This window comes from Manis javanica, chromosome 15 (genome assembly GCF_040802235.1).
Source record: "Manis javanica isolate MJ-LG chromosome 15, MJ_LKY, whole genome shotgun sequence".
NCBI lineage: Eukaryota > Metazoa > Chordata > Mammalia > Pholidota > Manidae > Manis > Manis javanica.
Window position 1 is genome coordinate 28,405,977 of NC_133170.1, and position 24,815 is coordinate 28,430,791.

Here is a 24,815-nt window from a genome sequence, read left to right on the forward strand (position 1 = left end):
TTGGTCAAAGAAAAAGGGAAAATAGAGAGTATGAAAATACATGAATTTGTGGTATGCTGCTAAAACATTACTTGGGAATTTGTGAATCGATGCCTGTATTAGAAAAGAAGAAATGTCACAAATCAGTGAGCACAGCTTCCTCTTTACAAAACTAGAAAAAGAAGAGCATATTAAACTCAAGCAGAAACAAGGAAATAAAGTTTCGAGTGGAAATCACTAAATGGAAACAGATAATCAATTAAACCAAACATTGAATTTTTTGGGAAATATCAGTACAATCAATAAACCTCTAGCCAGACAGATCAGGAGAAAAAGAAAATATAAATGACCGATATTGAGAATGAGAGACAAAATGTCACTACATATTTGGCAAACATTTAAGAATAAAGGAATGTTATGAATAACTGTCAATCAATTTGAGAACCTAGATGAAACGGACGTCTTCTCTCTAAGACAAACTCTCAAAGCTCCCTCAAGAAGAAATAACAGCCCAATATCTATCAAATAATTTAAATTTGTAGAAAAAGCCTTACTGACAGAAAATCCAGGTTCATATGTTTTACTCATGAATTCTAACAAACATTTAAGGAAGAAATGTTCTGCACAGTCTTTCAGGAAATTGAAGAAAAGGTAAAAATTTAAAGAGAGGGTACTACTACACAACTCATTTTGTGAGGCTGTCATTTCCCAGATAGCAAAAACAGTCAGAGATGTTACAAGAAAACTATAGCCCAATATCTCTAATGGACAGAGATGCAAAAATTCTTAACAAATTTTAGCAAATTGAATCTAACAATATATAAGAAGATTAATGCATCATTACCAGATGATGTTTACCCTCAAAAGTCAAGGTTAGTTTAATATTTGAACTATCTATACAATTTACTTATAAACTAAAATGAAAACCATATGATCATTTCAGTGCATGCAGAAAAACTCTTTGAAAAAATCCAGTATTTAGTCCTGATAAAAACACAGCAACCTAGAAAAAGAAGAGAACTTGCTTAATTGATAAGGGATATGTGGAAAGGGGTTAGCCCAGTAGGCCTGGGTTGCTCAAGCCATGTATATTCTCAAGAAAGGCCTGTTTCCAAGGATGTACTTTGCCTAATTCCAGAGAACTGAGCTCTTAGAATGGGTTTATTTGCATGTTTGAAATCTGGAGCTATGCTATACTAGTTGTCCAGTTATGTTATACTAGCAGTGTGATTTATGGTGAACACTTGCTTCCCCTCTGGAGGTCTGGAATTTAGCAACTGATGTTTAGTCATACAGATGTTATATGCTTCCATGACTAGATCCCAATAAAACCCTGAACACCTGGGCTCAGGTGAGCATCCCTGGTTTGCAACATTTTTCAGTTGTTGCCACACATGGTTGCTGGGAGAATTAAATGTGTCCTCTGTGACTTCACTGGGAAAAGACATTTGGAGGCTTGCACATGGTTTTCTCCAGACTTTATCCCATGTGCTTTATTTTGTTTACTTTTATTTTATTCCCTTTATTCTGTATGTTTTTACTGTAATAAACTGTAATCATGAGTAGAACAACTTTTGAATCCTGTGAGTCCTTCTCTTGTGAGTCTGAGGGTGATCTTGGGGACCTCTGACAAGGGGCATCTACAAAATACCTACACCTTACATCAAACTTAAAAGCAAAAGACTGGAGACTTTCTCACCAACATTAGGAACAAGGAATTGATGTCCGTTCTTTATTCAATATTGTATTAGAGATTATAACCAGTGCAATAAGGCAAGAAAAAGAAGGCATGGAAAATAAAGAAAGGGCATCTATGTGCTAGAAAAAAGAAATAAAGCCATCTATCTATCTATCTGTCTGTCTATCTTATTTATCTATCTAATGCCTATATAGAAAATCTGGTGGAATGGCCAAAAACTCATAGAAATAATTAGTTTAGTAAGGTTGCTGAATACAGGATCCATATACAAAAGTCAAGTATTTCTAAACTATTGGCAATAGGCAATCAAACTGAAATTAAAATGGAATTCCATTTACAATTGTATCAGAAAGGGGACTGCTTACGACAAACAACAACAAATGTTGGGGAGGTTGTGGAGAAAGGGGAACCCTCCTACACTGTTGGTGGGAATGTAAATTAGTTCAACCATTGTGGAAAACAGTATGGAGGTTCCTCAAAAAGCTCAAAATAGAAATATAATTTGACCCAGGAATTCCACTTCTAGGAATTTACCCTAAGGATGCAGCAGCCCAGTTTGAAAAGGACAGATGCTCTCCTATGTTTATCGCAGCACTATTTACAATAGCCAAGAAATGGAAGCAACCTAAGTGTCCATCAGTAGATGAATGGATAAAGAAGATGTGGGACATACACACAATGGAATATTATTCAGCCATAAAAAGAAAACAAATCCCACCATTTGCAACAACATGGACCGAGCTAGAGGGTTTTATGCTCAGTGAAATAAGCCAGGTGGAGAAAGACAAGTACCAAATGATTTCACTCATCTGTGGAGTATAAGAACAAAGAAAAACTGAAGGAACAAAACAGCAGCAGAATCAGAGAACCCACAAATGGACTAACAGTTACCAAAGGGAAAGTGTCTGGGGAGGATGGGTGGGAAGGGAGGGATAAGGGTGGGGGAAAAGAAAGGAGGCATTACGATTAGCATGTATAATGTGGAGGGGGGCACAAAGGGAGGGCTGTGCAACACAGAGAAGACAAGTAGTGATTCTGCAGCATCTTACTACACTGATGGACAGTGACTGTAATGGGGTTTGTGGGGGGGATTTGGTGAAGGGGGGAGTCTAATAAAAAAAGTGGACTGCTTAGGCAAGAATCTTGCATAAATTATGTGTAAGATCTGTACGCTGAAAACTATAAAACATTACTGAAAAAAAGATAGTGATCAAAACAGTGTAGTAGATAGAGAAAATAATTATTAGAAGAGAATAGAGTCCAGAAATAGACCCACAAACATATTGACAACTGTCTTGTTTTGTTCTGTTTTGTTTTGCTTTTATAAAAGTAAGATTCGTGGAGAAAGGGGACATTTTCAGTTGTTTGTTTATTGTTCAGTCATTGTTTGGTCAGAGGTTGTGTTTGAGCCCTTTGTGCCAGTGAGGCCTTGATGGATCTTATGCAGCTTAGGAAATGTTTTAAAGTCTGCCCCATGACCAGCTCTGTTCATTTCTGGGCAGATACAGCCTAGTGCTGGTGAACAGCTTTCCTGACTCCCATGGTTGACCATAATACCAGGAGGGCTCTTCTTGGCTGTCCTAGTTCTCTGTATGAAATTCCTCCCTACTCTGCCATTCTGCTTGTGTTCAGAGCTTTGAGCCTTTTCTTAATTGCTTTTCATCAATATTTCCATTTTCTTGTTTAATGTTCTTAAGCATGAGGTTCTCTACTTTCTGTTCCAAATAAAGTCAGTTCCTTCAGGCAGAGATGTAGAGCTCTTTGTCTTTATGGTGTATCTTTCCCCTGCTGTAAAACTCCTGTGCTACTGCACCTGGGGCTGGGGATGGGAGCCCACTTTTCTCAGAGTGACACCCACTCTTTAAGTGGGCACTGGGTGGGAGGGGTGGTGGCACAAGTCTTCTTGACTTACTCCTCCTAACATGAAACTTCTACTCTCTGAGCAAACTTGGGTTGTAGCAATCAGGGCCTTTATTCTTAGCCTTTGGGGCCTGGAGTAGAGCTTCTACCAAATGAGTGGGGAGGAATGGAAACCAATCCTTTATGTTGCTGGCCCAGAATAGACCTTCTGCATCTCTAGGATAAACGGGATGAGCGCATCAGCTGCCCACCCTTACCAGAGTGACACTAGCCCCAAACTGGGAGATGAGGGAAAGGGAAACCCTGTTGTCTTGTCTACATATGCCTGAAGTAGAGCTTCTAGAACACAGAGCTGGCAGAATTGGGGTAATGGAGCAGATCCTGGCTGAAATGCTGCACGCTCTTGCCTATTCTGAGATTTAGTAGATTTTCTTGGATAAATGTTTCTCCATTTGTTGTATGCCCTTAGGACAATTTCCAGAAACTTTAAATGTAATTTTTTGGTTTTGTTTTGTTTTTTAAAATGATCTTCACTTGTTAAAATGTGGTTTTGCTGGTGAGAAGTTCCACTGAGTTCCTTACTCTGTCATTCCTGCAATTCCACCCTATTTCTAAACTTTTAATATTAGGTTGTAGATCTTTTTATAAAAGACAAGGAAGTTTTCATTACCAAATATGATTTCCTCAAGGTAATTATGTTTATACTAATAAAAGATATATTTTGGGGGGCGGAGCCAGGATGGCGGCGTGAGTAGAGCAGTGGAAATCTCCTCCCAAAAACACATAGAGCTATGAAAATATAACAAAGAAAAATCTTCCTAAAATAGAGACACAGGACAACATCCAGACCACATCCACACCTGCAAGAACCCAGCGCCTTGCGAAGGGGAGTGCTTTTTGGAAGTCTTAAAGGGGCAGGACAGGTCACTTAGACCAGAGGCAGGGAATCTGGGGATCTCTGGGCCCTCTAAACCCCTGGGCAGCAGGGAGCACAGAGGCCCCTTACAGAGATAAATAGCCTCCTGGCCGCTCTCCCTCCAACAGGGCTCCACCATTTTGGAGGAACAGCCCCAGCCAGGCCAAGCCCACAGCAACAGCGGAGATAAACCCCAAAGCAACTGGGCAGGAAGCAGAAGCCCTGTCTGTGCACAGCTGCCCAGCACAAGCAACTAGAGGTCGCTATTCTCCCAGGAAAAGGCTACAATCCAACAAGAAGGGAAGCTCTTCCAGCGGTCACTTGTACCACCAGCTCTGCAAACTATCTCTATCACCATGAAAAGGCAAAACTACAGGCAGACAAAGATCACAGAGACAACACCTGAGAAGGAGACAGACCTAACTAGTCCTCCTGAAAAAGAATTCAAAATAAAAATCATGAACATGCAGACAGAGATGCAGAGAAAAATGCAAGAGCAATGGGATGAGATGCAGAGAAAAATGCAAGAGCAGTGGGATGAAGTCCGGAAGGAGATCACAGATGTCAGGAAAGAGATCACAGAAGTGAAACAATCCCTGGAAGGATTTATAAGCAGAATGGATAAGATGCAAGAGGCCATTGAAGGAATAGAAGCCAGAGAACAGGAACGTATAGAAGCTGACATAGAGAGAGATAAAAGGATCTCCAGGAATGAAACAACACTAAGAGAAATATGTGACCAATACAAAAGGAATAACATTCATATTATAGGGATACCAGAAGAGGAAGAAAGAGGAAAAGGGATAGAAAGTGTCTTTGAAGAAATAATTGCTGAAAACTTCCCCAAACTGGGGGAGGAAATAATCGAACAGACCATGGAATTACACAGAACCCCCAACAGAAAGGATCCAAGGAGGACAACACCAAGACACATAGTAATTAAAATGGCAAGGATCAAGGACAAGGAAAGAGTTTTAAAGGCAGCTAGAGAGAAAAAGGTCACCTATAAAGGAAAACCAATCAGGCTAACATCAGACTTCTCAACAGAAACCCTACAGGCCAGAAGAGAATGGCATGATATACTTAATGCAATGAAACAGAAGGGCCTTGAACCAAGGATACTGTATCCAACACGACTATCATTTAAATATGATGGTGGGATCAAACAATTCCCAGACAAGCAAAAGCTGAGGGAATTTGCTTCCCACAAACCACCTCTACAGGGCATCCTACAGGGACTGCTCTAGATGGGAGCACCCCTAAAAAGAGCACAGAACAAAACACACAACATATGAAGAATGGAGGAGGAGGAATAAGAAGGGAGAGAAGAAAAGAATCTCCAGACAGTGTATATAACAGCTCAATAAGCGAGCTAAGTTAGGCGGTAAGATACTAAAGAAGCTAACCTTGAACCTTTGGTAACCACGAATCTAAAGCCTGAAATGGCAATAAGTACATATCTCTCAATAGTCACCCTAAATGTAAATGCACTTAATGCACCAATCAAAAGACATAGAGTAATAGAATGGATAAAAAAGCAAGACTCATCTATATGCTGCTTACAAGAAACTCACCTTAAACCCAAAGATAAGCATAGACTAAAAGTCAAGGGATGGAAAAACATATTTCAGGCAAACAACAGTGAGAAGAAAGCAGGGGTTGCAGTACTAATATCAGACAAAATAGACTTCAAAACAAAGAAAGTAACAAGAGATAAAGAAGGCCACTACATAATGATAAAGGGCTCAGTCCAACAAGAGGATATAACCATTCTAAATATATATGCACCCAATACAGGAGCACCAGCATATGTGAAGCAAATACTAACAGAACTAAAGAGGGAAATAGACTGCAATGCATTCATTCTAGGAGACTTCAACACACCACTCACCCCAAAGGATAGATTTACCGGGCAGAAAATAAGTAAGGACACACAGGCACTGAACAACACACTAGAACAGATGGACCTAATAGACATCTATAGAACTCTACATCCAAAAGCAACAGGATATACATTCTTCTCAAGTGCACATGGAACATTCTCCAGAATAGACCACATACTAACTCACAAAAAGAGCCTCAGTAAATTCCAAAATATTGAAATTCTACCAACCAATTTTTCAGACCACAAAGGTATAAAACTAGAAATAAATTCTACAAAGAAAACAAAAAGGCTCACAAACACATGGAGGCTTAACAACATGCTACTAAATAATCAATGGATCAATGAACAAATCAAAATAGAGATCAAGGAATATATAGAAACAAATGACAGCAACAACACTAAGCCCCAACTTCTGTGGGACGCAGCGAAAGCAGTCTTAAGAGGAAAGTATATAGCAATCCAGGCACAGTTGAAGAAGGAAGAACAATCCCAAATGAATAGTCTAACATCACAGTTATCAAAACTGGAAAAAGAAGAACAAATGAGGCCTAAAGTCAGCAGAAGGAGGGACATAACAAAGATCAGAGAAGAAATAAACAAAATTGAGAAGAATAAAACAATAGCAAAAATCAATGAAACCAAGAGCTGGTTCTTCGAGAAAATAAACAAAATAGATAAGCCTCTAGCCCAACTTATTAAGAGAAAAAGAGAATCAACACAAATCAACATAATCAGAAATGAGAATGGAAAAATCACGACAGACTCCACAGAAATACAAAGAATTATTAAAGACTACTATGAAAACCTATATGCCAACAAGCTGGAAAACCTAGAAGAAATGGACAACTTCCTAGAAAAATACAACCTCCCAAGACTGACCAAGGAAGAAACACAAAAGTTAAACAAACCAATTACGAGCAAAGAAATTGAAACGGTAATCAAAAAACTACCCAAGAACAAAACCCCGGGGCCAGACGGATTTACCTCGGAATTTTATCAGACACACAGAGAAGACATAATACCCATTCTCCTTAAAGTGTTCCAAAAAATAGAAGAAGAGGGAATACTCCCAAACTCATTCTATGAAGCCAACATCACCCTAATACCAAAAACAGGCAAAGACCCCACCAAAAAAGAAAATTACAGACCAATATCCCTGATGAATGTAGATGCAAAAATACTCAATAAAATATTAGCAAACAGAATTCAACAGTGTATCAAAAGGATCATACACCATGATCAAGTGGGATTCATCCCAGGGATGCAAGGATGGTACAACATTAAAAAATCCATCAACATCATCCACCACATCAACAAAAAGAAAGACAAAAACCACATGATCATCTCCATAGATGCTGAAAAAGCATTTGACAAAATTCAACATCCATTCATGATAAAAACTCTCAGCAAAATGGGAATAGAGGGCAAGTACCTCAACATAATAAAGGCCATATATGATAAACCCACAGCCAGCATTATACTGAACAGCGAGAAGCTGAAAGCATTTCCTCTGAGATCGGGAACCAGACAGGGATGTCCACTCTCCCCACTATTATTTAACATAGTACTGGAGGTCCTAGCCATGGCAATCAGAGAAAACAAAGAAATACAAGGAATCCAGATTGGTAAAGAAGAAGTTAAACTGTCACTATTTGCAGATGATATGATACTGTACATAAGAAACACTAAAGACTCCACTCCAAAACTACTAGAACTGATATCGGAATACAGCAAAGTTGCAGGATACAAAATTAACACACAGAAATCTGTAGCTTTCCTATACACTAACAATGAATCAATAGAAAGAGAAATCAGGAAAACAATTCCATTCACCATTGCATCAAAAAGAATAAAATACCTAGGAATAAACCTAACCAAAGAAGTGAAAGACTTATACTCTGAAAACTGCAAGTCACTCTTAAGAGAAATTAAAGGGGACACTAATAAATGGAAACTCATCCCATGCGCATGGCTAGGAAGAATTAATATCGTCAAAATGGCCATCCTGCCCAAAGCAATATACAGATTTGATGCAATCCCTCTCAAATTACCAGCAACATTCTTCAATGAGTTGGAACAAATAATTCAAAAATTCATATGGAAACACCAAAGACCCCGAATAGCCAAAGCAATCCTGAAAAAGAAGAATAAAGTAGGGGGGATCTCACTCCCCAACTTCAAGCTCTACTACAAAGCCATAGTAATCAAGACAATTGGGTACTGGCACAAGAACAGAGCCACAGACCAGTGGAACAGATTAGAGACCCCAGAAATTAACCCAAACATATATGGTCAATTAATATTTGATAAAGGAGCCATGGACATACAATGGCAAAATGACAGTCTCTTCAACAGATGGTGCTGGCAAAACTGGACAGCTACATGTAGCAGAATGAAACTGGACCATTGTCTAACCCCATATACAAAGGTAAACTCAAAATGGATCAAAGACCTGAATGTAAGTCATGAAACCATTAAACTCTTGGAAAAAAACATAGGCAAAAACCTCTTAGACATAAACATGAGTGATCTCTTCTTGAACATATCTCCCCGGGCAAGGAAAACAACAGCAAAAATGAGCAAGTGGGACTACATTAAGCTGAAAAGCTTCTGTACAGCGAAAGACACCATCAATAGAACAAAAAGGAACCCTACAGTATGGGAGAATATATTTGAAAATGACAGATCCGATAAAGGCTTGACGTCCAGAATATATAAAGAGCTCACACGCCTCAACAAACAAAGAACAAATAACCCAATTAAAAAATGGGCAGAGGAACTGAACAGACAGTTCTCCAAAAAAGAAATACAGATGGCCAAGAGACACATGAAAAGATGCTCCACATCGCTAATTATCAGAGAAATGCAAATTAAAACTACAATGAGGTATCACCTCACACCAGTAAGGATAGCTGCCATCCAAAAGACAAACAACAACAAATGTTGGCGAGGCTGTGGAGAAAGGGGAACCCTCCTACACTGCTGGTGGGAATGTAAATTAGTTCAACCATTGTGGAAAGCAGTATGGAGGTGCATCAAAATGCTCAAAACAGACCTACCATTTGACCCAGGAATTCCACTCCTAGGAATTTACCCTAAGAACGCAGCAATCAAGTTTGAGAAAGACAGATGCACTCCTATGTTTATCGCAGCACTATTTACAATAGCCAAGAATTGGAAGCAACCTAAATGTCCATCGGTAGATGAATGGATAAAGAAGATGTGGTACATATACACAATGGAATACTACTCAGCCATAAGAAGTGGAAAAATCCAACCATTTGCAGCAACATGGATGGAGCTGGAGAGTTATGCTCAGTGAAATAAGCCAAGCGGAGAAAGAGAAATACCAAATGATTTCACTCATCTGAGGAGTATAGGAACAAAGGAAAAACTGAAGGAACAAAACAGCAGCAGAATTACAGAACCCAAAAATGGACTAACAGGTACCAAAGGGAAAGGAACTGGGGAGGATGGGTGGGCAGGGAGGGATAAGGGGGGGGGGAAGAAGAAGGGGGGTATTAAGATTAGCATGCATGGGGGGAGGGAGAAAGGGGAGGGTGGGCTGCACAACACAGAGAGGACAAGTAGTGACTCTACAACATTTTGCTAAGCTGAGGGACAATAACTGTAATGTGGTTGTTAGGGGGGACCTGATATAGGGGAGAGCATAGTAAACATAGTATTCTTCATGTAAGTGTAGATTAAAAATTAAAAAAAAAAAAAAAAAGAAAGAAAGAAAAGGGGGATTACTCCTTAACAGGATAAAACTATTGGTAAATCAAAGATCAACGCATGCTTTAAATATCGTTAATGTTGATCACTTAAAGGGTGTCAGATGATCAGCTATGGAGGTACTCTTTTCTGATAATATTCCTTTCTCTTAATTAAAAAAAAAAAAAAAAAAAAAGCAGTTACTGTGTGCTGACCTCCAAAGAGTTCTGCACAGTGGTATAGAGGGCATGTCAAAGTGTGGGCAAAGGGTCTGTTTGTTTCTATGCAGAAGATCAAGGCCTAGCTTGGATACCCAGAAAATGAACTAAGATAGGATATGAGGAGGAGCTTCCGGCATCAGCACTCTCTGGAGGACTTGTGCCGGGGGATGATCATCAAAAAGCCTCCACAGGGATCCGGACGATGCTGCGGTTGTGGCTGCATCCAGCCCACCGTCTCCTGGACTTGCCATAAGAATGAAGAGGGAGATGTCTAGGCTGGCATGTGCATACAGTGAGACAACGAATTTGACCGGATCTGTACTGTTGGAACTCAACCAGGAGTTGGGAGGGGTGCAAGTTGTAGCACTCCAAAATCTCATGACTATAGACTATCTATGGTTAAAAGAACATATGGGATGTGAACAGATCCCAGAAATGGGCTGCTTTAATTTGTCTGATGGTTCAAGTACAGTTGGACAATATCCATCATATCATAGATAAATTTTCACAAATGCCTAGGGTGCCTAAATGGTTTTCTTGGCTTCACTGGAGATGGATGGTAATTATAGATTTGCTTTGTTTATGTCACCGTATTCCTATTATGTTAATATGTGTGTGCAAATTAGTTAGTAGTTTAAAACCTATACATACTTAAGGTACTCTACAAGAAGATATGTCAAAGAAATAATCAATCCTCCCATGTTTCCTTCATATGCTACATCTATAGCTTTTCTTCTTCCTTCCTAATTACAACCCTTAAATAGAATTCGTGCCTCATATATAATTTACCAAGTATCATAATTCCTCCAGGTGGTAAAGATACCTCGAGACAAGTGCTGGGCATAGAAGCCACAGGGCATAAATCTGCAAAGAAGTAAAAAGCTAACCTTTGCAAACAATATGGCTTCTCTCTCACTTACCAACTTTACATTTCCCTGTATGGCCCCGGAAGATGACTGGTTAGCCAGAGTCGGGTAAGATTCCTCAAGGGAGGAACAACCTAAGACAGGCACAGTCGCAGGGGGGCCATCAGGTGAGAATTTGGGGATCAACAGAGGTGAGGCTCAGAACCTCACCCCCCCTGCTTTGAGAGAAATCTTCTGCATCCGTGTATGTCTTGCTGCCCTTGTCTAGCCTGGATTAATACTTAGTCCATAGGCACACACCTGATCATCTGATCATCTACATTTGCCTTCTTACAGCACTAAACTATGTTTTCTACCTTTATCTTGCATCTACCTACCACTTCAGCATTTTATTAAAAATAAAAATAATAATAATAATAGGAGAAATGTGGGATCAACATATAAATCAAGTACAAAAATCAAACGAACATTCATATTTGACCTGATTGTTTATAGGTCATAATGCGTGATCAAAACCGAAAGTTTCTGTGATGAATGCCCTTGTACTGTTCACCATGTAAGAATTTATTCACTATGTAAGAATTCATTCACCATGTAAGAACTTGTTCGTTATGCTTCAGAAGATTGGAGACTGACGAGAATTAGGCTTGAGATGGATTAATGATTGTACATTGAGCGTTGACCCCCCTATACTGAACTTTATTGTTGTTAACAACCATTTGATCAATAAATATGAGAGATGCCCTCTCAAAAAAAAAAAAAAGATATATTTTGTTTATTGTAAAAAACTTATCAGAAGGCTTTAGCCAATTTGGAAGGCAGCATTATTTTTCTCCTATAGACTAAAATTTTGACATTAAACTCACTTTCCACATAGGCTTTCAGTTTGATGATCTGGACTAACTTGTTCCCAGGCCCTGTAAGTAAATATTCCCTTTAGAATGGATAGAATTAAGGACAGGTTCCATCAGTATATCCACTGCACTTGAAAATTTACAAAATGCTTTTCCACTTTATACTAGCTTTTTCTCTTTACAGCCTGATCTACAGGAAGAATCCTTATCTGCCAGTTGAAAACTGGAAACTCAAGGCAGAGCAGTGTGACTGTAATTCATGTAGCTAACATTTATTAATTGCCTTCTCTATGAGAATCAAGTTGAACACATTCATCTTATTGCCCATAAATGTGCTCTTACCTAGGTCCATTATTGTTATAGTGTTTTTAAGTTATTAAATTTAAGTTGGACTTATTCTTTGAGGCTAATTATACAGAATAGCCCTTTCTTTGGATGGAAAACTTATGGTGGGAAGGTGTAAGATTTCCTTTTATCATTTGAGTCATTTGGAGAAAACCTATAGCATCTGTGAAGCAAAACAATCAAAGAAAGCTTTTGCAACAGGAGAGAAGGAGCAACTTTCTCCATTTGAGAATGAGGCAGTGGGGTCAGCAGCTTAGGGAAGAACTGACACTCGTGGGGCTTTGGGTGTTTCTTAAACTTTGTACAGCTAACTCTGTTCTAGACAAAATAATGGTATTTTCTGTGCTTTGGTTTTTTTCTGGAGAAGAACAAGTTCTTCTGCACCTTGGGTTATGAAGAAAATAATGTAAAGTGACAAAGAATTTTACAAAATTGGAAGTGGCGTAGGAATGTTCACTGCAGTGGTCCCTGTGTATCGTGCTCTCAAATAGGGATGAGTGTGAGTCTGTCTGAGGTTCCACCCAGGGCTTGCTATGACAGGAAGTTCAGGAAGGACTTTGGTAAAGCACTTTCACTTACAGCCTGGCTGAAAGTATGATTGTAGGGATGGTGTGATGGAGCAAAGCACGCATGGACATGTGCCGTACAAAGGGTACTTGTCTATTTCTCATCCCCCTTTGTAAAAATTCTCTCTTCTAGTAGAGAAAATATAGAACACATAAGCCAAATATTTATCTTAACTATTACCTTCAAACTCATCCTTTCAAATTTTTCTGGTTATTTTCAGAAGAAAAACTAAATTTAGTTCATTCATGCTTGCTTTCTCTCTCATGTTAAAATGGACAAATGATATGAGCAATAGAAGGAAGAGCAATAATTGTGAATAGTTAACCTGTATAACTGATTTTCAACTTTATATCTTTGCCTTTATTATCTGGATAAAATATATCAGGTAAATAGTGGGTCCTATATCTGAAGCTCCTGATCCTAGGGTGTTCTATTTTTCATTTCTCAGCAGCCGGTCAACTTTAAAACATGAAGGAAAAAAATCTGAAAATAATCACAGCATTCCTTGGAGAGAGTTTCCAAACATCAATAAAAAATAACAAGCCCCCTTCATTGAGCTCAGGTATTGTATTTGGTACTTTACTCCCTTACTTCATTTGTCTAACAACAACCCAGTGAAGAAGGAGCCTTCAATTTCCATTTTGTGAAGAGAAAACTGTTACCTAGACAGGGTAATAGAAACTCATCCCAGATTAAACAGCCCCTGGAAACAGGATGGGCATTTTAAATAGTGAAATTAAAAATGATTTATTTTCTAAATTACCCAAGTAGTACATACATATATTTTTTAAATCAGATCTATTGGAAGTAAAATTTTTAATGAATCACCAATAACCAAATATAGTTCGTATGTGCATATTTACATTAAATATTAAACACAAAAGTCTGAAAGTTGCACAGTAAGTTGATAGCATAGGTTAGCCCTGGAGAAAGGAGGTGGGAAGATACCAGCAACAGAGGTAATGTCTGAAAAGTCTTCAGTTTTATCTCGAATGTTCAGATGTTTTTGCAAGAATATTTTCAAATCCAAATTAATAATGGAAAAAAAAAACCTTAAAGAATAAGGACAAGTTACATTCCAGATAAAGTTTAATCTTTTTTGACTAACTTCTTTGCCCTTTTTCTGGTGACCTAATTTTCATCATAGTCTCCATCCAAGAATATTCAAAATATTTTAGAGATAATGTGTACAGTAGCTACTTGATATAGTTAAGATTACAAAATCATTGATAATGAAGTATAAGGCAGTACACCATAGTGGTGAAGTGCATAGACCCCAGATCCAGACTGACTGGGTCTGAATTCTGGCTTTCCCATTGTATGACCTCTCTGTGCTCCAGTTTCCTCATTTACAAATTTGGGATAATAATAGTACCAGTCTTACAGGGTTGTTGTGAGACCTAAATGAGTTACTATCTGTACAGTACTTAGAACAACGCATGGCACATCACAAGAGTCATATTAGGGCTACTATTATTAATATTCTAACGCTCAAGAGAAAACTGTGATGAACTGAAGTATGTTCATCCAGACTATGTATGTACATACATACATATGCATACATTCATGGGTAAACATGTAGATGTATTTTTTCTTAAAATTGGATCATACTATTTGTGTTTATTGTAACCTTTTGTACTCAGTATTATATATTGTAAACATTTTTCCATGCCACTAAGTAAAATAATTAATGCATAAAACCAAACTCAGATGTCTCTTATCTTAGTGATAGCATAGATCCTTTTGACCAAATACATGAACATGTGATAAGACAGAATTGTTTAAAAAAAAGAGCTGTCTTGGCACTATACTGAGGACCCACATGCTTGTATGTGTTGGTATAGCTTACTTAAATGGTTGAATGGACATTGATACATTCTACCTAAGTGTGTTATTATTTGTCTTAATTGTTGAACAATGTTATTCAAGGCTTTTTAAATGTGTATCTTCAGAGCCAACATACAAGACAGAAGGCTATTTTTAAAATGTCACTGTGGGAAAGACAATTGGAATGCAGCTCTTTGTAGAAGAAAAATGATGTGTCAAAATAACCTTGGTTACAAAGAGAACTATTTCTTCCTCTGCCTCTTTCTGGTTTTTCAGGAGATGTTTCACAAAGCAGAAGAATTCTTACCCAAAACGACAGATAGTGATATGGATGAAATGGACACGTCAGATACCCAGTGGGGCTGGTTTTACTTGGCGGAGTGTGGGAAGTGGCACATGTTCCAGGTATCTCCTTTCCCTTTCCAGGATGTGGCAGAAGGGATTTAGATCACTTAGCATTATTCTGCTGATGTAAAAAATGAGGACCTATAAGAAACCAAACCCTAAGGAAATCAGATAGCTTAACTGAAAAATTAGAAATTCTTCTAGTCCTTTTCCTTTTCCTTCCACCCCCATCACCCCTGGATTTTCACATTAAGTTGTTTAGAAGGAACAGTAAGTTTTCTGTGTGTGCAGAGGGCGAATGTGACTGACAGTCGCATGGTATCAGTACGTCTCAGCAACTTCAAGTTTGAGATGGTGGACAAAGAGAAAGGGAAGAGAATAAGCCCATATCAAAGACCTTGAATATGCCAGGTATTATGTTAGGTTTTGTAGATATATATTCTCCTTTGTTCTCACAATAAATGAAGCAGATGTTAAAGAAAGTCAGACTCAGAAAAGTTAATGTACTTTGTCCAGAGTGGCTTAGCTGTGGTTCTCCCTGTGTGTTGGGAACTAGAACAGGTTATTAGTGTGTTTCCCTCATCCATCCATTCTCTGTCTGTGGCCAAGCCATTAATATGAACAGCTGGTAAATGAAACTTTCTGGTTTGTCTTAAAGCCGGACACCAACATTCAGTGTTCAGTTAGCAGTGAAGATATCGAGAAAAGCTTCAAAGCAAACCCTTGTGGCTCCATTTCTTTTACCACTTTCAAATTCAGCTACAAGATAGACTTTGCAGGTATGTTTTTTTTCCCTAATAGTTGTGTTGTTTTCAATATACTGATATGGTAAAACTACAGTTCTGAAGATCAGGATTAGTTAATATTTGTAAATAGTGAAGTAAATCCTCTTTGTAATATGCAAAAATACCTCTAAAAATCTAAAGATTTAAAATCTTCTTGAGTGACATTCCCTTTTATAAAGGAGTATTTATATGCTCATAGGTACTAAAATATGTGCAAATTGTCATATATTTTGAGCTTATGTGATACATCTTTTCTAAGGAGCACAAAAGACTTTTTAGCTCTTGTTTTATTTGTCATCCCATCAGTTGTCAGAAATAGGTAGGAACCTGTTTCTTTTGAGGATCAATCTGAGAGGTTAAGTGACAAAGTGTCAGGTGGCTGGTAATCGTTTCAAGACCCAAAGTCCAGCAGAATGACCCATCTCTTGGTGTCTGTGCTGGAAAAGTATTTCTTTAACGGACATTTTCCTTCTGCCATTTTCTGACTTGATTGGCTCTTTTACAGGTTAGCCAGCTAATTTGGAAACTAGCTCTATTTGGGCTTTCACTCATGATACATGGGCTTTTTAGGTACCCCATGAAAAACCTGTTGGATTCCATCCCTTCATTTTCAAGCTGCTGCTTCCGCTATTTGTTGCCCAAAGGCAAACAAGATCTGAAACAGGGAGGCTTTCTTAATAAAAGTGCCTTTTGGTTGCCATCCAGCAGAGCTCTCCAGCTGCCCTTTCCCAGGTCCTGTGAGCAGCGTCTGTAGGAGAGCGCTAGTAGTGTGCTGTGAGGGCCAGGGCTGGGGGACCTTAGGAAGTCCCTCTGGACGAACCCGGCCCAGGAATGGTGATGGGGATTTGTCCAGTAAGAGGTTGATGCATCCAGATCTGTAATGATTCTTTTTTTCTCAAAGTTTTTTTTTAATTATCGAGAGTTAAAACCATTAGATTCTTACTCCTGACTAACTGTAACTTCTCTTTTATGACATTAGGCAAACAGGCTGCCTGTAAGGGGGCCCTGCCATTTGTGTTCTATAATCTAGACGGAAGGTGTCTGTTAGATCTTTTAGTCTTGTGCACAAGTGCCAGTACTGAAGCATTACTGAGACATCATGATATGAACAGACATCAGGCTTCATGTCAAGGGTGAAGTATTTGGTAGATAATTCAGCAGGCCACGTTTCTGCAAGAATATTAAATAGTAAGCTGTATATTTGGAGAAGCTTTCTCTCAGACAGTGTAGTTTATTTTAAAAAAATCTTTATCAAAGAAAAGGAGTCTCATATAATAACTCAAGTTTCCTAACCCTTTATATAATGGTACTGTTTCAAAGGCATAGGTACTAACATTTCACATGTGCTATTTGCAAAATTAGTTCCAACCATCCTGCCACAAGGCAACTCAGGTTCTCTCTAAAAAAATGGTGAAAAGTAACCTTAAAATGAGGTGGTGTAAGAAGACACTACAGATGTTGCTCCATGTGCTGGACAATCCTGCTTTTCCCCTGAACAGTGATAACACCTGTGTGTGCACAGCCTAGGCAAACACAGGGCAGAACATTCTTGATCATAGCATTTGGTTGAATGGGTATGGAATGGAATGATGCCAACTAGAAAAGATGAACTGACTAGCATCTCACATTAAGACCCCTTAATTTTGTGGGAATGAAGAAATGGACCTGGTAAATACTGCCACAACTGAGGCATAGAAGAAAGAAGAAAATGGTACCTTTGGTTAATTAGTCTTTTATCACTGGAATCTTTTATATAAGTATGTATTGAGTCTAGCTAGGTTTTCTATTTTTTGGTTTAGGTATTCAATTTAAAGAGAAGGCAAGAAATGTACAAATTTTTGAAATTCTGTGAATTGTGCAAGTTTTATAATGGTAATGTATCTTTTTTATCATTTCCAAAATCTGTGGAGAAGTCAAAGTACATCTTCCACTTAGTAAACCAACCTGAAAACTCAGTACTATAATATCTTTCTCTTTCTAGCACTCTAAATTTTCCTAAGTTTTGAAACTTTTCTATTTTAGTGTCAGTTTAACCTAAGTACGATACAGCAAAGAAAGGACCCTGCATACAGAGTGGTGTGTGAAGTTAGTATCCTTACATGTGACCTTAGATCAAGCAATGTGCCACCTGAATAGCACTTCTATACCATGATAAATAGTTGTATGGTAGAGTGTCTTTAATGTACTATGCTTGTCAGTTACCCACAAAGCTCCTTGATTCCTGACCATCACGTAGTGTGGCTACAAATCTTTGTGACTGTGTGAGCTGTGTGTGTCTGTGACCTTTCTAATATCTTCCTCTTTGTATACAGAAATGAAGCAAATGAATCTCACCACTGGAAAGCAGCGCCTAATAAAAAGAGCCCCCTTTTCAATCAGTGCTTTCAGGTATTGTAAAAAAGAAGAGGAGTAGAAAAAATGGCCTTTTCTTCTCTCTCCTCTTTCTTAATATTTGACAGAGGAACAAATATTTTGGTAGGTTCTTTAATGGTAGGTTAATCATATCCATCTTTTCATTATTGAATTTCATATTAGTTGATGAAAAAGCAGTATTATTATTTTCTGCCAGTGTTTCCTTTCCTGTTATCCTTTTTACTTCCTCTTACATATTTATGTTTTTCAGTTCTTCAGAACAGTTTGTGTGTTAGTTACAAAATGCTTTTTGGTCTCTGCTATAAACCCTTACAGTACCTACTGAGGTAAATGGAATTAATTTGGAAATCCTCTCATGGAACCATCCAGTTATTTGGTAGTTGCCCACTTTGTCTCTACCTCCACTGATCCCCATTGGGCAACTCCTTGGGTAAATTCCAACCTGCTGTGACTAGAGGAGGCCTCAGGAAACTGGCAACGTGGTGGATAGCGGCAGAGAGTGGCCAGCTGCCAGGGGCTGGGTCCCCGCTGCAGGCATCCCCTTTTGCTGTCTCCTCCTGGGTATAGCCTGAAAAGACAGGTATAAAGGCCAGAAGGAAATAAATATTTGTTATTCATGTGAATGAAATTGAAGGGAGATTCTCAGAGCATGTCTGGAGTGATTCCCCAAGCAAATTATGAAATTTCTGCCATTCAGAGAACTTAAAATGAAACAGAAAAAACTAACGCTTGCCTACAGGTTGTAGGGGATACCTATTTGCTCCTTCCAAGGAGATATTTTGAAAGGATTAGAGTAAGGAAGGAAATGTTTCAGTTTCTATCAATATGTTTCTTAAGACTTTTGGCTTATATTTTAGCATTATGATTTAAAAATAATTCAAGTATTTATATAATGAATGTTCTAGTATTTCTGAGGGATTTAGAGAATATTATTTTCTTGTAAGATCTATCATAATCCGTCTTAAGTACAAGGCATATAATAAAGGAATGACTTATCTTGAAAGAGTATATAATCTGGGAGAAAAATAAGACATAATAATGGCAAATGTTATTGTAACCATTTCTTTCTATGTCTGGTGTACTTTGGCTGGGAGAGGAGGCACATGATAGGGTCAGGCACTTTGTTCTCTCACAGACTATACAAACCATAGAACAAAGGCAGGAGAAGGGGGAAGTAATCAGAATGGAGGGCAATAAGCAAGATAATAAAAAGGGGAACAGTTAGGTAGGACTGTTCTACAGTGAAGGTAAGTAGGTATTGATATAGACATGTCTGTTTATAATTACAGGAATAGATTGAGGATTTATTACATGCAATGTGAACAGTACATGTTTCCTGTTGCAAGGAATTTACAATTAATTAAGGCAATGGGCTACGTAAAAATAAAAATAAGATCTTCTCCATAACTAAAAGATATTTCAGGCAAAGTTAAAAAATACTGGGACAATTATTGTTACTCATTATGACAGTCAAAGGTTCATGTGTGTGGTTCACATCTGTAGTATATGAAATACTTCTAGGAATCTCTGAATAGAAGACCAACAACCTATTAGAAAAAGGAGCTAAGATTTTGAATAGTTCCTACAGACTCCCTCATAATAAAAGACATACATGTTATACCAGACTACTTTCTACTATCAGATTGGCAAAAACTCAAAAGTTTGATAAAACACCTTTTTGGAAAGGTTGTTGGAAAATTGTCGTTCTCTACATATCTGGTGGGAATGTCAACGAGTACAGCCTTCAAAGAAGGTATTTGGACATATCTGTCAAAATCTTAAATAAATATATTCTTTGGCCCAGAAATTCCATTTCAAAGATGTTATCTTACAGGTAGACTAATGGACATGTAACATGACAAATGAACAGACTTCTTCATTGCACATTCTTGACGATAGCCAAAAGTTGAAGACCAGCTAGATACCAGCAGTGAGGGGCTATAAAATAAATAGTGGTGTTCCCATGCAACAGAACTCCATGATTCTGTGCAGTAGAATGCACCCGCTCATCGGCCAGTGTTTACTGAGTGCCCACCTGTGCCGAGCTCTGTGGTAGGATGAGAATGAGGATACTTTCCACCTGCTGACATGGAACAATCTCTGAGTACATATTAAGTGAACATACTGAGTACATATTGTATGAGTGAAAAGTAGACTCATGCTATCCTAAGGAAGTTCTGGAAGGCTACCCAAAAGACGGAGGACAGTGATTGCTTGCAGGGGGGTAAGAGGTGTGAACCAGACAGACCGTGCACTGGAGTGGGAAGGAGACTATTTGCTGCTCAGTGCTTTATAGTTCTTAATCCTTACATCGTGATTGTATGGTCTTTCAAAAATTAAAACTATCTTTAAAGAATTAAGCTAAAGATAGCCTTGAAATTTGTGAATTTCCAAAGTAACTGGCAACCCGAGAAGATCAGCACGGCAATTTCAGCCTTTTGCCATTCAGCCCCCCCCAACTTGCTGTCTTTCCCTGTGTTCTCATCTGGTGCCTTAAACACAGTAGACAGTGTTTTTCGAAGTTTTGCTGACTGTACTAGATTAATTCATGTGGGCCACGTAGGGGAATAGTAGGCAGTGCACAGAGAAAGGTTTAGGTTTGAGTTAGTTATTGAAGACCTCTGAATTTGTGGCTGAGGGGTTTGGATTTTATTCATAGGCAGTGTAAGTATATTAAAGAGTTTCTTTTTAAAATCAGAACCGTGATTCTCTGCTGGGAAATTCCTTTTCTTTATCTAAAATCTTCCTTAAATTTTAAAGAAATACTGGCAATTTTATAAAAACATGGCAAACAAATTTTTTTGAAATATTGATGTTATGTAGGTTTGGATGTTTTCAAAATCCTCAGTTCAACACCTAAAAAGTAGCGCACAGTAGATATTTTAAAATGCAAACAAGAGCTACACTTAATTGTATTTTTCACAATACCCCAAACATGAAAATTCGGCTTTGGAGAAAAGGCTAAATCATTGGCAATAATTACAGTCAGCTTCTAATACTTTTGTTTTGTCTCTTGCTGTTTAAAGTTATATCTGTGAAAATGAGGCTATCCCCATGCCCTCGCACTGGGAGAACGTGAATACTGACTTACCCTACCAGGTAAGTGTATAATTGATTAACCATACTGTATGAGAGACTGGAAAGGACCCCAATAAAATGATGCAAACTTCTTTTTCCAGCTTATTCCTTTGCACAATCAAACACATGAATATAATGAAGTTGCTAGTCTCTTTGGGAAAACAATGGATCGCAACAGAATTAAAAGAATTCAGAGAATTCAAAACCTAGACTTGTGGGAGTTCTTTTGCAGGTGAGACAGTTTCTAATCTGAACCCTCTCCTTGGCCTCTAAGACTTTCACAGTCTTAGAGATAGTGAAGCACAAATGTTTAATTCTGTTACTTTTCAGTGGCGTCACATGAACTGGGCAGATGCGCTGTATTTGTCTCTTGCCGTGTTTTGACCTGCTCTCTTAGCTCTCCAGCGTTCTTAGGGAGGAAGGGAAAAGTAGCCTTCTAAGTAAATGCCAGGCATTGTTCTCAGCATGCCCCTAGAAGCTCTCCTCCCTTTCAAGGTTTAGAGCTGGGCATCTTGGCTGAAGTCAGCATTACAGGGGAATCTGGGCACCTGTTTAGTTTTGCTGATAAGACTTTGTTGCCTCAGACTTTTATGCTGCATTAGAAGTCTCTGGTTTGAAGGATACTGTAAAACATAACTTCAAATTCCCTGCTAAGCCCAGAGTTTTTGTTGCAGATTTTAAAATCTCAATTCATTACTCAGTTTAGGTTGAAAATGACCCATTGGATTGCGTAGTGTGCACTTAACCTAAGAATAAATCCCATTGCAGAAAAAATAAGGTATTGAAGTATATAATCACATTTTTGATATTCTGGAAAATTTCAAATAACAAAGTCTGATATAATGAATCCCAATGTATTGTATTCATCATCCTGATTTAACATTTATCAAGATTTATCACATATAATGGATCTCCTTTTTTTCTATTATTGCTGTTGCTGGAATATTTTAAAGCAAATTGCAGGCCTAAACTCATTCTCATATGCTGGAAATTGGGCTGCCTTTTGTTTGATAGTGATACGTGGAGTTGTGTCATCCTTCTGGTCAGTCAGTCATAGGGCCTGAGTACTTTCCAGGTTTTACTCTCTAGGAGTTTATGAAAAATAAGGGGCTTAATTTGTTCTTTGTAATATTGAGTCTTTGTATTGAGCCAACCTCTACTCCTGACAATACTGAGTTTTTTGAGTTTAGAAGGTTTTATTCAGTTTTGTTTAGATGATTCTAAGATAGAAGACTTTATCCCCCTTAATTTTCTTCTGTCAGTGAATAAAGTAAGTTTTTCTAAAATGGTCTAATGAAAAAATTCATTATTCTTACCCAGGCCTCTGAAGTGGAATTCAGTTAGTTTCCCTTATAATTTGAGTTCTCAATTAAATCCTAGTGGTAAAAATGTACCAGTTAACCCCAAAACATGTTATACTAAGAATTTCACTGGAGTGGTTTTACTCTGTCAGTACCCTTCATTACTTTATGTAATGCAGCCTATTGAAATCTGGGGTGGTAAATGAGCCTGCCACCTGCTCTGACAATAGAAAATACTGAGTCTCATGTTAGGACAAGCTGTCATTTTGATAGCTCTCTGAATACTAAAATAACCTAGTAAATCTCATTGTCACATAACCTCTGACTCACTAGAGAGGCAGTGAGGTGCATGTGAGCCCATCAGGCATCAGTTTGCATGTTGCCCAGGCCTTTCTATTTGCCTCCCTTCTTCCAGCTAGTATGTCTGAGCACCTGTTTTGTGGCAGGCACTGTTCTAAGCACACTTGGAATGTAACATTATGCAGGACCATAGCTTAGACAAAGAGCCAGGTTATTACACCACAAAATGTAGGAAGGAGCACAGGGCATCTGAGAGCAAAATGAGGGTGTCACCCTTGTGTTCACCCTGGCCAAGAAAAGCAGGGTCAGTGCTGTGGGGTGGGGACTTGCTGAAGCCAGTATCATTTAAGCTACACGCAGGGAGGTGAGGAGGGCATCCTGGCTCTGCAAGCAGTGTGGGCCAATGTTCAGATACGGGAGGAAACACAAGATACTGTGAGAATTTCAAATAGAACAGAAAATTAGGATGCATTGTTAGAAAGGTGGTCATGAGGCAGAGCATGAGGAGTTTGTAGAACTGGGTGGTTGTGTGATTTTTTTTCAGTGGCTTTACTTGAGTTGGACTGATCCAGAGTTGAAATCAGAGAGTAGGAGGCCCGGTCAGGCATGACTTTACCAGCTGAGGGGTTTGGATCTTTTTCCTGAGACAGTGGAAAGCCATTGTAGGGCTTTAAGCAAGAGAGTGATCCATCTGATCGGCCCCTAGAAAAGTAGTTCATCAGGCTGTACTGTGGAAAGGGATTTAAAGGTGATATCTGCTACTTTGGAATGAAGAGGACAGTGTTGAGATATTAAGGATACAGGATAATATTGCTTGGTGCTCAGCTTAATGTATGCAAAGGGGTGGGTAAGAGAGAGGGGAAAGGTAATAATAACTCCAGAGTTTCTGACTTGTTTAAGTGACTAAGGGAATGTGAGTAAGAACAGATTTTTGCCTTTGTATTTAGTGAGGATGTGGAGTGAGTAGCAGTTGGTATATGGGCCTGGAGCACAGGAGAGCAATGTAAAGTAGAGATAAAGGTTTTGGAGTTGTTAGAAAATGTTGGGTAATAGAAGCCATCAGAATTGGTGTGCTGACCAGGGAGGGTATGTGGATCGAGAAGAGGGCTAAGGACAGAACTCTGGAAGGGATGCAAAGGGGAGAGAAAGCCCAAGGGGCACCTGAGGGGCAATGACCACAGAAAGTAGAAGAAAACCCTTAGAATTTGGCGTCACAGGAGCCAAAGAAAGACAGTGGTTTACAGGAGCAGGTGTCATTCTCAGGGTCACGTACAGAAGAGAAGCCAAGTAAGATAAAAATTGAAAATGTCCTTGGGATTTTTGCAGCAAAAAGGTCATTGGTACCCTTGATGAGAGCTGTATTGGTAGATGTCATGTTGTATTAAGCAAATGTTGGCAACTCTTTCAGAAAGCATGGCGTGAAGAGCATGAGGGTTGTGAGCAGATGAGTCACGTGGAGTGGGAAGGGCGTTTCTGCTTAATTTTATTACTAATTTAAGGGTGGGAGAGACCCAAGCATGTTTACATTATAATAGGAAAAAAACCTATGAGAGGGAGAGTTTAAAGAGGAGAAGGAGAAAGGTGCGATTGGGTGGAATTCAGAGACTGTGAGGGAGACAGACCAGGTGGCCCAAGCGTGTGTACAGGTAGGGGGTGAAGCTAGGGGGTTCCTGCCTGACACTTTCAATTTCCATGGTGGAATAAGAAGTGAGGACCCCTGCAGAGAAGGAAGTGTTGGGAGGTGTGGATAAAGGGGGAGATAAAGGAAAAGGGGAGATTTGAAGTGGCCACTGTGGAAAATGGGGGAGAAAGAGCTAACTTGGGAACCGTAGGAGTTTCATCAGCGCTGTGAACTTGTAATGGGCACTGTGGGGTGGTGTACGGGTTCCTTCAGACGTGC

At 38.8% G+C, this 24,815-nt stretch overlaps 1 protein-coding gene across 1 annotated transcript in view; it reads left to right on the top strand.

Moving 5' to 3' along the window:
- Nucleotides 1-24,815, top strand: part of PARP11 (poly(ADP-ribose) polymerase family member 11) — a 42,518-nt gene that overhangs the window by 9,625 nt on the left and 8,078 nt on the right. Inside the window, 8 exon segments of the mRNA XM_017670488.3 lie at nt 13,355-13,468; nt 15,010-15,138; nt 15,737-15,857; nt 17,663-17,706; nt 17,708-17,735; nt 18,176-18,251; nt 21,263-21,335; nt 21,416-21,546. Coding sequence (XP_017525977.3) covers nt 15,013-15,138; nt 15,737-15,857; nt 17,663-17,706; nt 17,708-17,735; nt 18,176-18,251; nt 21,263-21,335; nt 21,416-21,546 — 599 coding nt within the window. The 5' untranslated portion in view covers nt 13,355-13,468; nt 15,010-15,012.